Source organism: Pagrus major, chromosome 5, assembly GCF_040436345.1.
Source record: "Pagrus major chromosome 5, Pma_NU_1.0".
Lineage (NCBI taxonomy): Eukaryota > Metazoa > Chordata > Actinopteri > Spariformes > Sparidae > Pagrus > Pagrus major.
In genome coordinates, this window is record NC_133219.1 from 16,787,210 (window position 1) to 16,803,513 (window position 16,304).

The 16,304-nt window shown below is 41.1% G+C and overlaps 3 protein-coding genes across 3 annotated transcripts; 1 reads left to right on the plus strand and 2 right to left on the minus strand.

Annotated features, from left to right (window-relative positions):
* Positions 1–304: 304 nt before the first annotated feature.
* Positions 305–8,502, minus strand: LOC140995940 (outer dense fiber protein 2-like). Its single transcript, XM_073466114.1, has 17 exons — positions 7,854–8,502; positions 7,413–7,508; positions 6,620–6,759; positions 5,997–6,129; positions 5,773–5,904; positions 5,618–5,692; positions 5,447–5,518; positions 5,176–5,292; positions 4,209–4,406; positions 3,566–3,675; positions 2,713–2,848; positions 2,401–2,511; positions 1,820–2,083; positions 1,539–1,639; positions 1,271–1,433; positions 1,010–1,135; positions 305–571 (listed from the first exon to the last, which is right to left on the minus strand). The coding sequence occupies exons 1-17, from the start codon at positions 7,950–7,952 to the stop codon at positions 425–427; spliced, it is 2,220 nt and encodes a 739-aa protein (XP_073322215.1). The 5' UTR covers positions 7,953–8,502; the 3' UTR covers positions 305–424.
* A 111-nt stretch (positions 8,503–8,613) lies between these two features.
* Positions 8,614–10,781, plus strand: LOC140995942 (uncharacterized). The gene is made up of 2 exons (XM_073466117.1): positions 8,614–9,273; positions 10,318–10,781. Exons 1-2 carry the CDS (start codon positions 8,841–8,843, stop codon positions 10,470–10,472), a joined length of 588 nt encoding a protein of 195 aa, XP_073322218.1. The 5' UTR covers positions 8,614–8,840; the 3' UTR covers positions 10,473–10,781.
* On the minus strand, positions 10,572–14,889 carry seta (SET nuclear proto-oncogene a). The gene is made up of 8 exons (XM_073466115.1): positions 14,609–14,889; positions 13,401–13,458; positions 12,921–13,063; positions 12,684–12,787; positions 12,488–12,601; positions 11,906–12,076; positions 11,533–11,664; positions 10,572–11,453 (listed from the first exon to the last, which is right to left on the minus strand). The coding sequence occupies exons 1-8, from the start codon at positions 14,679–14,681 to the stop codon at positions 11,430–11,432; spliced, it is 819 nt and encodes a 272-aa protein (XP_073322216.1). The 5' UTR covers positions 14,682–14,889; the 3' UTR covers positions 10,572–11,429.
* Positions 14,890–16,304: the final 1,415 nt, after the last annotated feature.

Below are 16,304 nucleotides of genomic sequence, written 5' to 3' on the forward strand. Positions count from 1 at the left end.
GGCATAAGAAAACAAAAAAATATATAGTTTGGTCAAATCTTTATAGGTGCTGACTATAGGTGTGTGTGTGTGTATATATATATATATATATATATATATATATATATATATATATATATATATATATATATATATATATATACACACACACACACACATATATTCAGAGTTCAGTTCAGTTCATTCACATTCATGAGCAAGCATTCAAGCAATAGGGAAATTTTTTTGACCAAAAAATCAGAATCAGGACGTAATTTATTCAAAGGAATATAAATACATTTCAGGTACATTTCACAACATTTTATTAAAAAAGAAAAGTTTTATTAATTTCATAGATAGTATATATAACTCTCAAGTCAAAATAGTCATCAATAAACTTCATTTATTTCTACTGCAATGTATGAGTGCTGGTCAGGTTTTGCAGTCAACTTGTGAGCAAAGAGTCACCAAACACGTTTCCATATGAGGTTTTGAGAAAATGAACATAGTTCTGCAGGCTGCGGTTTGTAGAGTCTGACTGCTCCAGTCTGTCCTTCATGTTCTGCAGCTGACTTTGGAAACGACGCTCCATCTGAAGGAAAACGGAGACACAGAAATTTTTTGGGGATTTTAATATCCACTTTTTGTGACTGTGTACAGCAGTTCTAGCATGTTAACCTACATATAATATTTTTAGTGATGCATTTATGTAAGCACAATTTTAATGTCAAGTAGGGGCTAATACTGTTTTGTAGTTCAATGTGTTAGAAGCCATCAGATATTTTTAAACAGATCAGTGTTTTACAGGTGAAATTGACCTGAAAAGCAATTAGTAACTACAGCTGTGTATGTGTTTAAAGTGCAATATTTCTCTATGAAATGTAGTAGAAGTACAAAGTAGCATGAAAATGGTAAAACTCAAGTTAAGTACAAATACCTCAACATTGTACTTACGTATAGTTGTTCAGTAATTGTACTTAGTTACATTCTTCCACTGCTGAATGGCAATAGAAGGGAGACAGTGACGTACCTCCTCCTTGCTTCGCTGTAGCTGACTCTGCTCTGTTTTGGCTCGGCTCAGCTGGCTCTGCAGGTCCAAGGCTTTAGACTGAGACCCTCTCTCTTTGGCCAAAACCCTCTGCATGCTGTCGTCCACCTGCAGGTCAGAGAGGAAAAAGATTAAGAGATTCAAGATTAAGTTTTCCTCACTTTACTTATATGGACTGCAAATCCTCAGTGTGTCTGTGAACACTGATGTACATGTAAATTAAGTGTCTTCAAAGTTTCACACCTGTCTCTGTGCGTCTTCCAGAGTTTGTTGTAGCTGTCGGGACAGGACACTGCACTCTCGGGTCTTCTCCTCCAGCTGCTGTTGAACATACTGGACGCTAGCTTCCTTTGAGGAGAGAGCCTGAGACATCCCTTTGTTTTCTACCTTCATCTCCTCCAGCCTTCTACAGCAAACAACACAGAAATCAGTGTTTGCAGTTTGGAAAATTGTATATTTTGTTCTTTCTGCAAAAAATTGCATACAAGTTTAGTTCTGTAAGTGTCTGTACCTCTCCAAGTTGTGAATTTTCTCTTTGAGAACGTTGTTCTCCTCCTGTAGCAGCACGTTCCTCTGCTGAAGCATCTCCAGCTGAGTGCCTTGCTGTTCTACCTGCAGAGGAACACAGTATCATGATAGATAGCCATGATAGAAATCCAACTCCATGAGGTGTCCTGGTGGCCTTGTGCAGCCTACTAACTGTAGATCTGCAGCCAGGATCTCAACCAAGTGGAAAGAATGACTGCAGACATCTCTCTTTCTTTTTACTATTATGGAGCTGAAGTTAGGTACCTTGTGTCTGACTTCAGAGAGGGCGGAGTTGTGCTCCATGTTCCTCCTCTCGTGGACATTGGCCTCCTGCTGTACGTCTCTGAGTTGCTGCTCGGTCCTCCTCAGTCTGTCGGGCAGCGTCTCGAGCTCTCTGATCCGGCCCAGCAGCTCCCACCTCACCTGCTCCTTCTCCCTCTCTAGGCTCACCTTCACCTCCCGCGCCTCTGTCTGTGTCATCTCCAGCTTCAGGCAGTAACCCTCAGATTCCAGACGAGCCTGATGGACCTGCACAGAGTAGTCGAATGTCACTACAACACAGCAGAAACAGTTCTGTAGTGTTTCCATGAACAGAAGACTTTTCCAAAACAAAGAGATAGTTCAGAAGTGCAGAAAATATATTTTTTCATTTATCAATTCTATCAGATAGCAATGCACAAGTAAACATCACAAGGGATAAAACAGATCTTGTGTATTTTTGTGATTTGGATGAACTAGCCCTTTAGCAATGTGTGTACATTTCAGTAACAAATTGCCAAAACTTACAAAAAGCAGTTTGTCTGTATATCCCCTTTGCATTTAGAAAAGTTTGAGTTTGACTCTACCTTCTTCTTGTATTTCTCCACCAGGTTTTCCTGCTTTTTGATTGACGATTTCAGCTGCCGGGCTTCAGACTGCAAACCTCTGAGCTTCTCCTCAGATGACGTCAGCTGACCCTAAAAATAACATGTTTAGAATAAGTGCCCACAAAATACATTTCTGTTAGAAAATCATTAATCATAAATAAGAGAACACTTGTTCTCTTTTTAAAAGTATAATGTGATTAATAATGTGCTTTTTAATTTCATTTCATGTTTATGAAGCTGATTTTAGGTTGTGGGAAATCTCAGATCTGCTGTCCTTTTTTCTGAAGGTACCTTGAGGGTTTGGTTGTCCAGCTTGGCGGAGGTGTTTTCAGCGCTGAGACGATGAAGCTGATCCCTGAGCTCCTCCCTCTCCACCCGACTCCTCTCCTCCGCTGAATGAAGCTGAGCGTTCAGCTCGCTCACATGACTGTGAGAGAAGCAGGGATCCAAAGCTTTTTGTCATCACAGTCCCAGCAATTATTTATTTTAAAAATTATTTTCCATAAACGATAACCTACTCCCAAAAAATCTCTCCGTCTTCAATGTGCGATCAAAAATGTAATGGTATTTCAGACATTTCAATAATGTCCAAATTAATCAAAGGAACACTACAGCTAAAGATTCATTTTCTCAATAACAAATATCACCATATGAAAAACTGCTGGAAACTCAGTTGGTAATCATATTTATTTTGGATCCATATCTTTTTATCTTTGTTTTGACTTACAAACTTTTTAAAAAAAGGTAATGTTCAAGTCTTTTGTGCAGTTTCGCTCAACTAGTAATGATGATCTGTTTCAGATAATATGTGTGAAAGATTTTTTTTACATCATTATTTTGATTATTCAACATGGGCGTTTCATTTTGCTCATTCAAATGTGAAATTATGATATTATTGTATACCGGCTCTAATCTGCTCCTAGAAGAGTGTGACTTAAATTAATATCTGCTCGATTTGAAGTGCAGACATAAATTCTGTCAACACTTACATGTTACAAATCATGAAAAAGTCACCAAAAACAAGTATGATTTTGATTTGATTTCTTGATCATCCCTGTCTGTAAATAGGAATGATTGTATTAAGTATCAGTTTCACACAACAAACTAAGTCTGTGTCTCCCATGCGCTCAGAATGTGCACTCACAGTTTGAGAGCAGAAACCTCCTCTTCCAGCTGTCCTTTAGCAGCTGCCTCTTTAGAGTGGCGGGTGCACCAGTCACTGGAGGTGGACAGAGCCTGAGCCAACTGGAACTCCTTAAACAAAACACACGTTGTCTTATCAGTTTGGTTCATGTTGTACCCTTTCAAATTATTTCGCTCTTTGATTACATTGATGGTTTAGGAATTTTTTCTGAGACTCGAGCTAAAGACAAGATTCACAGTAAAGTCAAACAAACTCGACCACAGAGAGAAAAATATCCATTCCTACAACACGTCTGCACTGTACAAATTCAAGTCATTATGTGGGCAAAGACTCCGCTAATACATCACACTAGCCACCAGAATCTGGTGTTTGTGTTTCACTGGAATATTCCTACTGAACCAAGAAACTGGCTGAACTTCCTGTGAACTCAATTTGCATAAAACCATGTGCTCAGACAAGACACCGCCACCAGTGAGAAAACTAATTTGCATGCAGCATAAGCCACAGAGATGTCTGTGGATCATCCCGGAAGTCTTTTTGCAGAAAAACGTTCTTTTCATGGTTTGTTACAGAACCCTTTTCTGCCCAACACTCTGATGCTCTGTGAGCTACAGACGTTGTGACTGTACCTCTGAATACTGACCTTCTCCTGCAGTTTTACTGCGAGATGTCTGGCGGACTCTTCCCTTTGCTCTGCCTGCTGGGTCAGCAGTGCGAGCGCCTCCTGGTCCTGCCGCCCCTGCTCCTCCTTTTCCTTCTCTGTCTGCCGCTTCAGAGTCTGTAGCTCCTCCTGCAGAGCCTGCAGCTCGTCCTGCTGCTGCTCCTGGCTCTGCTGCATCCTCTGGTCCACACACAGAGAAGAAAAGAGACATTCACACATCCAGTTTAAATGATAATAAAGGCCCTAAATATGCTTTTCTGACAAGTCTGAGAGTGACGATAAGTCGTTTTCAGGGAGTCAAATAAGGATGGTCTGCATCCTCCACTTTTTCTACATCCTGAAGGCCAGGTAACAATATATATGAGCATCCAGTCGCAAGAACAGACAGAACTTTATCCACTCCTCAATTCTAAAGTTTATATGTGTTTATAATGATACTTTTAGTACAGAATCAAAAGAATAATGTCTATTTTAAAACAAATACCTATTTTTTGTACGGGTTGTACACCAACAGATTGCTTAATATGCTACTTCAAGTGGAGCTACTGAGCCACAAAGAAATAAAAGAAGTAGTTATTTTCACCATATTGTGGACAAACTGTTGATAATGCAACAGGAGCAGGCTTGAAAAGTTTCCATCAAAGTTTTGAAACACTTTTTGCCATGACTCTTGTCACCAAGCTGCTGTCCTTCACAAAGCACTGAGCTTTCAACATTTCACAGCCTCCATTCCAGCAGTAGTGAATCACAACAAAGATAAAGGCAAGACGTAACACCATTGGTCAAAGAGAGCAAGGGTTTGAAATACGTTTTGACGCTGCCTATTTCCTTCTAACACTGACAGTAGCACCCGTTTCACTGTCTGTGTGCGTTGGACTGATGAGAACAACTGGTTCACATCCGACAGTACAGATGTGTGTGTGTTTGATTGTATTTCATGTTCACAGACCTGGATCTCAGCAGCCAGATGGGCCTTTTCAGCTTCGCTTCTGTTCAGCTCAGAGTCCATATGGTTGCGGGTTGACTGCAGTAATCTTGAAAGCTCCTCCGCCGTCTTCATGTTGTCCTAACATGACAAAGGGGAGAAGAGGTTGATGGAGAATTTCTGTTTGCGAACACCTGGACATTAGAGGGTATATGGCTGTGTGAGCGATACCAATGTTTTTTCTACCAAGCCTGGTCAGAATACAAGTTGTGTACACCAGTGTAGTAGTTTAAACCTTTTCAAAGTCCAAACGCTCAGCAAGCTTAGACACCTCTTTCTCCTTGTTGGTGAGTTTGGCCAAAAGTCGCTGCAAGAGGAGAAGAAAAACAAGAAAAACCTCCTCTAATGTCTGACTGCTGACAATAATGAATGAACACAGGCATGCAACCAGTTGATAATTACTCACAATGTTGTCTGCTTCACTGTCGGCCATTCTCTTCTTTAAGGCATCTTTCTGTTCTGACCACATCAGTGATTCCCTCTGTGGATACAACAACACAGCACTCAAATAACAGTCAAAAGAAGATTTGCCCTCCTTGAATTTTCTTCTACTTCCTGTACCTCGTGTTCACTCCACTCCCTGAGGAGCTCGCGAAGGCTGTGGTTCGTGTGGTCAAACATCTCTATCTTCTCTAACAATAAATATTGCTGCCTTCCAAGTGAAGTTGCGTGCAGTTTTGATAGCCGCTTATCCTAAAAAATAAATTACAGAATTAAAATATGCGATGCACGGCATCCTCTTCACCAACTGTGGACTCAAAATGATCCACTGGTTCAAAGTTTACCTTAGCAAGGCTGTCGATAATTTCCTTCAGGGCTGTGAGCTGATTAGCTACTGCTACACCATCGATTTCTGCTTCTACGAGTGCCCTCAGGAGTGTGTCTGTCCCTCTGTGGTGGTGGCCCTTAGAATCTGACCTGTAAGCAAGACAAAGAAAAAAATCAGACTGATAGACCAATGTTTGATACAGCTGTCATCACATGGCACGTATATGTCATAGGCCTGAATCTTTTCTGGTTATTTTGTTGGGTTAGATTACAGCAAATGTACAACAGTTTCTTGGAAAAAAAGGGAAGACTAACACACTGGATTACGTCCTGTAACCTGTGCCTCATCACAGATGTAAGATGGAAAATATCAGCAGAAAATGACGTCCCAGGAGAGAAGTCCTTGCTTTTTCACTTAGAGGGCACTGATGCCAAAAACAAATGATGTGTGCTAAAACTATCTGTCTCATTGTCTACATTTAGACTGTTGCAAAAAAAATAAGAAAAAGAAAATTTCACCAAAATTGAGAGGTACATACATTTTTGAGCACTATTAAAGTGTGTTAGGGTAGGCCTTCTTTTGAAAATGACACATTAGTATAAAGCTTTGTAACTGTGCGACTGCTGAAGAGGCTCGTACTTCTTTAAATGGTGACTGCTTTCTTGCTCCCTGAGAAGGACACTGAGGTTTTTGGATACTGCAGCCAGCTCCTCCTCTTGCTCCTCTTCATCCCGCCGATGTCTGATTCCACTTTCTGATTGATGCTGCACTCTGCTTCTCTGATGATAATACGCAAACAAACAAGACTTATGTTCAGGGAACACACACACAATAAGGTTGAACTTGAAAAGAGTTTCAAAACAACAACATGTACAATAGGGATTCCGATTAAACAATAAAATATCTGTACAGAATTCTGCAATCAAATCACAGGCTTAAATATTTTCTGATACTAAAAGATGGTGAAGCATTTAAAGTAGTCAGTGCTGCCTAATTCACGACCAACAAAATATGCGGCATGTCAGTGAACATCTTTCTTTTCCTCCTATTCATCCGTCACATGTTCGGAACATGTTTATGTGCTTACTCTAAGGTTTCCCACGCGTCAAACTTGTTGTTGCATGTCGCTGTTTCAAATTAACAATCAGACAAAACTAAATGAAGTTATGACAGCTTTAAGGGATAATGCTAACTTTATTTCATGGTAAACATGTCATTAAATCTCATTCAATGAGATTGTTACCTCTTTTTCTATTCTGTTTAAATTCAGTTTTGTTGGACCAAATTTAGTATCAGGTGTAAACCTGTCTGTCCTGTTTGGAGAGCAAATCCCTGCCAGAATTCATTCACCAGCATAATCATTGGCTCTGCTTGCATGCATCGTAGGGAGAGATAAACAGTATAAAGAGGCCTGACACTTGTATGAGCTCACATCTCTTCTGCAGGACAGTCTTCCTGGAGGAATCCACGGCGTACGCACCTTTGGCCTCCCTCCATTTCCCATCACCTGGGCATCGTTTGTCCAATTCTGCAGAAAAAAGGAGGGAATCCACAGATAAAACTTATAAATCTTACAGTGTTGTAGCACCCTTATCCTCTTAATTTTAGTCTATTTAATACAAACTCTTTAAATGTAGTGTAAAGTCTTTAAAAAGTAAGAGACATTTTTAAAAGGTACTCTAAACAAGTAAACAAATCAGTGCAGGTGAAAACAGGCAGGAGGTGATTTTTACACATTAGCTACAAAATAAAGTTGTGTTCATTTGGGATATTTAATCTTTGATGACCATACATGTAGCAGCGTTTAACAAGTGACCTGAAGAAATGATCATGTGTATTTCCAGTTCAGTAGTGTAAGTTGTAGTGTAATAACCTGTGGGGTCTTGCTGGGACTCCTCCTCATATGAACATGTACAGGTGTGGTCTCCGGTACATGAACATGGACCGGCGGCGGTGAATCCCGGGTTTTCATTCTTCCGAGACGTCACAGCAACATTCATACCGTGTTTAGGTTCAACGCACACCCAACCAAATAGATATAAAACAGTAGTTGGTGGTTCATTATTACCGTGCGAAGTTTCCAGCTACATGTTTTCCCAGATAAATCTCGACTTTTGTCTGTGGAGTGGACGGTTGTTTGGACTGACAAACGATCCCTCTGATTGGCTCGTTTGCAATATCCCGTCCTGTGATTGGTGGAGGCGAGTTGACGATGTGCGTCGCCCGTGGTAACCATTAGATGTAAAGGCTAATGTATAAACTCATTTTTAAAACGCATCTGCGAGCCCATCTCCTCTCAAACTACTGACTTAGGTTTTATTTGATTTAATATTTTGTGTCTCACTGTCCGTAAACTTAAAAAATAGAAAACAATACTCACAAAAAACACTATGAAACCCAAAATGGAGGTCACCGAGGGTTGCACAAAAACGGCTTCTGTAGCGTTCAAATGTAGCTTGCTAATGGTGAAAATGTTTTTCTGTTACAGCTCAAGTTAATAACCATCTAAAAGTTATACTATATGAGTGTTGTGCAGAAATGTGCAATGGGCGCAGTTAAGAGTAGGAAATGGTTGGGATGACTGCATTTCCTGTTTCTTTCCATGGCACTTCCGAGCTTGCCAACGCTCATTGTACCACTAGCTAGTAGCTTGTAAGTTCACGAATCACCATGTAGTTATGTATTAACAGTGCGAGTCAGTACTTTGACCGAGTTACCACAGTTACGTGATAAATCTGATACTTTCGATTGGTATTTGATAACCAAACGACAACTCATCGATGCTCCACCAATGTAGCTTGCTAGGAGTTGAAGCTAGTTTTGCATTAGCAGAAGCCTTCCATGTGCGTGCGAGGCAGCAATGACATGCAAGCGGAGCCTGCGGCTGCTAGTGAAGCAGCTGGAGAGGTTAATAATACAGTATATTTCCTTTGTGCTCCTGTTTTATCCCGCTGCATACCAGCCCGGTGAGGCGTGTGCTGCCGCGGCGGAGGAGGGGGACACCAGCCCCGCCACTCTGATACTGTGCAGGGCGTGTGGACACGAGCTGGCGTTCGGGACGGACATCAACCACGTCCACAGCCGGCTGGCGCTCTCCAGCCGGAACGACACGTTGATCGGGGGCCGAAGGGTTAACATTCAGCTTTTTGAAAACCCCCATGGACACCAGTTTGAGGTGATCACGTTCAGAAAAGCTGACGTTACTCAGCACTGGCCGGCAGATAAACACTTCTCCTGGTTCCCCGGGTTCTCATGGACGGTGGCCACCTGTCCTCGCTGTAAAACTCATTTAGGTGGGTACGAACCCGTAATGGCGCAATAAATGCAGTATTCATCTTAAAACCTGCAATTTATAATAAGTAATCTACTTCATTAATTTTTTTTGATGACCTCTGTACTTGTGAGATTAAACAGACATGACTTCTGCTTCCAAAAAATAAACCTTGTTCTGCACAATGTTGGAAGTTTATGCAAACAAAGACAAAGGATTTGAAACTATTTTCTTTTAAAAACTGGGTCTACAAAATGTATGCCAAATTGTAAAGTACAGTACTGAAAATTAGTTTGGGATATCGGAGCATATATGCAACTAATGTGAAATTTATTTGGGGACCAAAAATATTCACAAAAAATTCAGATATGTCACAGAATAAACAATCAGGTGAAATACTAAAATATCCCTATCTAATTTTCAGTAGTGTGTATATCTACACAACAATCATCAGAATTTAGTATTAGTATGGATTATAACTTAATGAAACCAAAAATAACCAAGTTATTCACGTTCTCTCGTATGTTTTATTTATGCCACGATATGTTGTAATTTTTAAAAAGTCTTAATTATAAAACAAGTACTTTCTATTATGTCAATGTTAAAATTAAGATAGGCAAACTCCCATTAAGTCCTTGTATTGGTTTATACTTCATACGTATGAAGGAAATAATATTGAACAGTAAGTCAAAATAAAGCAACATCTTTTGAGTTACGCATACTCGGGTCACTATGTGTAATGTTCTACCAGTATCTTTTCCACACTTTGTTACTTTCAGGATTTAGTGTAGTAAAGATAAATTATGGAGCAAATAATGGCATACATTTTTCATTCAAAGCTAAAGTTTAGTAAAATCTTTAGGAATACACTGAAATATTTATGCCGATTGTGAAGTATTTGGGAGCAAGTGATGAATTCAAATTTCTTCCTCTAAGTTGCAGACTTAGCTAGTAGTTTCATTGTCATCTCATCAAACTTTGTGCTGCCTCCATTTGCTATCTTTTATAATGTGGTGCCCATTATAAGTCTTCATTTTTGTTAAAACATTTCGTTTTCTCACTCCAGGTTGGGCCTTTCAGCCAAGTGACTGGCCAGACATGATCACAAAAACCACCTTTGAGGAGTCGGCGCACACCTTCTTGGCTTTAATCATCGATCGTCTTCTACGAGAAGACTTTGCTTCGAGTCTGCTAATGACTCCAAAATCCTTCATGAGCTGATTGACTGTTGACTGTACAATTAACCCAGGTGCCTTTGCTGCAACCTAAATCTATTTTTTTAAATGCATTTGTATAAGCCCACTTGAAAACTCCCACACGTGTAAACACAGTAAGTTTTATTATTGTAACAAAGCAAGTTGTACACCTCAAATTTAAAACAGTTTCTTTTCCCCCCAGCGGAAAAGGAAAGTGTGATTAAATGTAAATTCTATGAGATAACAGGTTTGTTTTACCCATGAAGCAGTGGGGCCAAAATTTACAAGCTTGTTTTTTTTCCATTTTGTTCTTTATTAAAAATGTCATTTCAAATCTCATGGATATCTGTAAAACAATACAATGAAAAAAAAAAGTCCCATAGAAATGGTGTCAAAATAACCACTCTCCCCAATAACCAACATACTCCTGCCCCACCCCAGCTTACCCCACCCCCCTCCCCCAAAACATTACAAGTCAAAAGGAATGAGCTGGTACTCGTTAACCACATTGGGGAAAAATAACAGTTTTTCCAAGGGATCGACACCCCAACTGAAAAAAAACCAAAAAAAATGGGGGAAAAAAGTATTGAGAGGTAAACTAGCGCTGGGTCACTACACCATGGCTTTAGTTAATTTACCACACAACCTTGAACAGGAGGAATTCTGTGTGAATTGTCTTCAAATTCTACTCAGGATGCCGTGCTGATTCTATTTTTTATACTTTTTTTATTATTATTTTTGAGATGACTTTTGGGATGGTACTCACAATTCAGGGCAAAGTGCCATTGGCCTAAGATGAGTCAAAGGAGAACATAACATGGCACCAACAGGTGAAGCCTCAGAATGGAAAATGAAGCACACATGGATTTTTTTTTTAAAAAAAGGAACAACAAAAAAAAAAAAATTAAAACCTTTGCTCCCGAACGTGAGTGGAAAAACCAACAGGGAATAGAAGGTTGAGGGTCTGGGTAGATGTTATTTCTTAGTCGTCTTCTCCCTCGTCATCCTGAAAGAATAAGATGTCTGTCATTGAGTGTTGAAAACAAACTACTGTTAAAAACTCCCTTTTGACTTTGTGACTGTACCTCTCCATCTTCTCCATCATCTTCCTCGTCTTCCTCTCCATCTTCATCTCCCTCCTCGTCTATGTCCTCCAGACCCTCTTCGTCCTCCTCATCGTCTTCACCTTCACCCTCTTCGTCATCCATGTCAGGGACCTATGGATAGCAAACACTTTCAGCACTTGGTTTTCTTTCAGTTATACCAGACTTAATTGAAAGTTTCCTGCCCTGATTGGAAAACACTGTACGAGCAAGATACAGCACCTGGGACATCCGCACAAAGACAAAACTGAAGTACATAAAAGGGAAGCTAATAGCTGTCTGCCTATTGTAGAAAGTGTCTGTGGGAAATGTATATGCAACAAGCAAGGAAATATCAACCTAGTTGTAAACATACCAGGTAGTACTGCAAAGGGTTTGGCCAGATGTCGTCCTTGATGACTTCCCCGAGCTCATCAGCGCCAGCATCAGCGTGATCAGTGAACCAGGTGAAGAAGCTCTCTGGCTCTTCATGTTGCCTCTTCCTTCCTGCTTTGTTCTGTGTCTGGCTGGAGCGCTTGGTCAGGTCCTACAAACACATGGGGAAAAAAATACAATGTCCAATGGAAAATTTCCACTATGCAAACATTCGAGTTGGGTCAGCAGCTCATGCTGGTATAATATTTCCTTTTTTTTTTTTTTTAAAATGAAGAACTCAAAGCTACCATAGCAACTTTTGCAAAAGTATTTCTTTGGGCACAATTGTAACTCAGTATATAAAGAAAAGAAAAAACATCTATATTGTCATGTAGAAAAAAAAAAAAATCAGATTAAGAATGCTACATAACTGGTTTAAGGTATATATAAAAAAAAAAAACCTAAAGTCTTAACTACCCCTCTATCAGTCAAGTTTATGTATCACATGTAATCATGTAGAAAAAAGGTACAATCACAGTGACATTTATTTCACTTTGCTGACAATCAAACTGAAGATACATACCTTTCCTGATTTCCATTTGATTTCTGTAGACTTTGAAGATGGGTCCCCGCTCTCATTCAAATGGAACTCTTTGGAAAGTACTTTGTTTTCGAAGTACGGATTTTCGTCGAAATACTAAAAGATAAAATGCACCCAGGTTAGAATATGAAATCAAACTTGAACCTGTTGCATGTGTGTGCAACGTTACGATACTTACAAAATCTATTCTGTAGCCTGACTTGATGTCTTCAAACTCTGTCACCTCCACTCGGCTCAGGTAATGAAGTGCTTCTTCATCTTCCTCTCCCAGTAGGGCAGATACTGCAGAGGGAAAAACCGATTCAGACCAGACTTAGATTTGAGTGACTGTCAAAATCCCACATACTTTCACTGTGATTTAATTATTTCCGTACAATAGAGGATGGCAGAAAAAACGTTATGGTTTATTCCTCACCTTGTGGATGGTTGACAAACGTGGTGACCCAGAAGTTGGGGATTTTGGCGATCAGTTCTGACCTCTTCTGAAAGAATGGCTGACGGAGTTTGTTGTATTTCTGTTCTACTTTGAGGATCTCCTCACTGGCCTGCTCGTTCAACCTGAAGGGGAAAAAAAACAAAAACAAATCAAATTAAAAGTCAGTTTATGATGATTGATTGTACAAAGAAAAGGAGTTATTCTGTTCTGTATGATGTCAATTAACGTTTTTTCTAGAGTTCAAAAGTGTGTAACAATGCACCATGACACATGGCGATTCTGCAAATTTTCACACCAACCACAGATTACAACATCTGATTTCATCACTTAGTTCCTCTTCCTTTAAGAGATCCACTAACCACCTCTTTGATTTACCTGCTGGACAGAAAAAAACTCAACCCTAACAAGGACAAGGTGCAACCTCCATGACTTATAATAAGTTAATAAAATGTTTATTACCTGTCAATTTCGTTTTGAACTTCGTCAATGTGTTCAATTGCTTCTTGCTGCTCTTTCTCTGCGGGGGAGAGAAAAAAAAAAAACAAGGTTAGAAAACATGTAAAATTTATTAAATACAAATTAAATTGCGCAAAAAACGGAAGAAAAAAAAAACATACGGACATGAAATAAAATGTGCGTATTTACTCATGCCCATACAAAACTAGGTGTGTATTACTTTATGTTAATTTGCCAGCCCTGTGAGTAACTTTTTAAAGCCGCCAATAACTTTACTGTAAACCCGACAACTACTGAGGTCTAAGTGTTTTGCTATTCCGATAATTAAGCTGTTTCCAATGGCTGATTCCTCGTTAGTACGCGTTAGTTGTAAGGATGATAAAAACCCAGGATCCCCCGGAGGTTAGGGTAACATGAGCGGCCAATAGCTGCAGCTCTAGCGGCTCAGACACTCACCGTTTCCTGCCGGCTGCTACCGACAAGGCCGCGTGGTTTAAATGTGGGACATCTGACTGCACACACAGAGCCGCGATAACGTGAGAGAGCTAGGACAGATGCCAGGATAGACCCCCCTAACTATCAAACCGTGGCTCACACGGCCGAGTCCTGTACCCTGTTGTCTAAATATAAAAATTACACAGTTTGACTGATTGCAGGGCTGGTGGATTTAAATGCATTTTAAAACCAGTAACAAAACATAACGTCGTCAGCTAGCGTTAGGTAACAGCACAACAACAACACTAGCTGGCTAACTGCTAATGCCCAAGTGAAATGGCAAACTTTTCTGTTATTACACCCCGCGACAGCTATGTAAACATTGATTGGTCAATTTGAAGTGATTTTACAACAGCACACAAAACGCTGATCCCCCAGCACCGCTCACGACCACTCAGTCAGTAGCCAACGACACAACTGGCCACGCTGAGGATGCTAACTCAACTAGCTAACATGGCCTCTCAGCACCGGTCTGAGCTGAACAACAGGGCAGGAGTAACGGCATGCTAATAAACGCGTTAGCTGGCGAGCTAACTGCTCTTCTCGAAACACGCAGCGACCGCCGTGGTCTACAGCAAAGCGGGTCCCGTGGCGTTAAGCAAAGTCCAAGCGATACACAAAATAAATATGAACAAAATCTCACCCCCTGGCAATGCAAATTATGTTAGAGAAGAAAGTGAAAATGGCGGTGAATAGGAGGCCGCCATTCCCCTTACCGGAGGTTTCGTCCGCTCCGTCATGGTTCGAGTTCAGCTCCTTTTTACTCACTTTTGCCGCCGAGGCCGACATGTTTTCGCAAGCTGGGGTAACTTACAGACGTCTGAGAAAATAGCTGGTAGCTTTGAATCTGGTTTCTCCCTGGACAGGAGAGCGGTAATTCGGCGTAAAGTTCGGCGTGCAGAAGCCAACAACGTGCTGCTTTCCACACAATGTAGCTGCCGATGAGCGAGGAAGTCACAGCAAGCGCTGCTCACGCGCTCCTTTCATTACGAACGCGCCTCGCCGAATGGAGAAGAGAGCGAGCTCCGCCTCTCAAAGTAGGTCTCACTACTCGGCTCCAATTTGCTGATTTACCATCGCATCTTCTCTTAAAATTACACCCAAAACGAACAGAGCCTCAAATTACAACTTATATTTTTTCTCACGAGCGATTTTAAAATTAATTTGCGGCCAAAAGTAACGTTTATCCAGGCCAGGCCAAACCTTCAGTTGGACCGACTCGCACTTGCGCACTTAAAAAAAAAAAAAAAAAAAAAAAAGATGCTGAATATGGTTTGAGACGCAGGAGCCTCTTTCTGGTGGTCAGTGCTAATTAGCCTGTCAGTCAGCTTGTCCCGAGCTAAGTGTTTGTTGATAAGGGAAAAAAAGGCCGAGTAAACAGGATATTTTAGTTCAGGTTATGTCCAGTAGCTTGCGTGCTACTTAATTATTTTTTATAAACAAAGCCAAGAGTATATAATAGGTGTACATTTTGTTTTGTTTTAGCGAGGGAAACCTTGAAACCTGTGTGCGTTTTATTGCGTAATTATGACAGCTATATGGTGAGGAATGAGTGTTTTCAAGTGTCGACATGTTACTGTATAGACCGAGTAACAACCATTTAACTGTCGTGCGTGCTTGAAGTGCACACAGTGGGAATTCATAATGCTATCAGTAAACCTAGCTGTATGTCCGGGATCATGTTCAGTGCACCACGGATGTATGTTTACAGATCAGTTAAAGGTTATTGATGTCTCTCACACCCCCCTTCTTGTCAGAGCAGGTTAAACAAATCTCCTAAACGGTGCTGGCTCGTCTCTGCCTTGTCCCGAAGAGAGCAGCAGCAGCTCGGTGTTTGTCTTTTGGTTGGTGACAGCGCAGGAACATGTGGTCGTGCAGCGGCCAATGCCGAGCTCAGAGCAGGCGATCAGCTCTGTGGGACTAGCAGCAGCAGCAGCAGCAGCAGCAGTGCTGGCACTGGAGAGGAACTCTGCCGACGTCCCCTGCAGGAAGAAAACCCCCCTAAAAGAGACAGAGAGGGAGAGAGGCACACAGAGAGAGAGAGGGATTTGGTTACAGAGCGGAGGATGAGGATGCAGAGGGAAGGGGATGTTGCAGAGGAGTCTGCAAGGAGGCAAAAACAAACAGGAGGACAGGCTGTGTGATCCTGGTCTCAAGATGTAGGAGCCGCATCAAGAAGAGCCCTCTGTCAGAGTGTGTGTGAACGCACCATAACATCAGGGGACTTGTGTTTCAAGGATAGTGAAGGTGGAGAGGCGCAACCCGAGAAGTCCCCCCTCCACCTCCACAGAGCATGCCAAATTAGTCCTTATTCAGCAAGGAGCGAGAGCATCACCCTGAGGTTAGTGAAGTGCAAAGTCATACTGTTAACACCTGATATGAACACATTGTTCTCACTCACTGCATGTCTTC

Bases quoted from the DNA above. Each gene is read 5' to 3' on its own strand.
- LOC140995940 (XM_073466114.1), bottom strand. From the start codon at position 7,952: ATGAAAACCCGGGATTCACCGCCGCCGGTCCATGTTCATGTACCGGAG. The intron at 6,130-6,619 runs GTACGAGCCTCT...TCTTGCTTACAG, and splicing joins AGCAGTCACCATTTAAAGAA to GTCAGATTCTAAGGGCCACC. The intron at 2,849-3,565 runs GTGAGTGCACAT...CTTCTCTCACAG, and splicing joins GAGGTTTCTGCTCTCAAACT to TCATGTGAGCGAGCTGAACG.
- seta (XM_073466115.1), bottom strand. From the start codon at position 14,681: ATGTCGGCCTCGGCGGCAAAAGTGAGTAAAAAGGAGCTGAACTCGAAC. The intron at 12,077-12,487 runs GTATGTATCTTC...ATGTGTTTGTAG, and splicing joins TCAAATGGAAATCAGGAAAG to GACCTGACCAAGCGCTCCAG. The intron at 11,665-11,905 runs GTATGTTTACAA...TGCTATCCATAG, and splicing joins ACCCTTTGCAGTACTACCTG to GTCCCTGACATGGATGACGA.
- LOC140995942 (XM_073466117.1), top strand. From the start codon at position 8,841: ATGACATGCAAGCGGAGCCTGCGGCTGCTAGTGAAGCAGCTGGAGAGG. The intron at 9,274-10,317 runs GTGGGTACGAAC...TTCTCACTCCAG, and splicing joins TCGCTGTAAAACTCATTTAG to GTTGGGCCTTTCAGCCAAGT.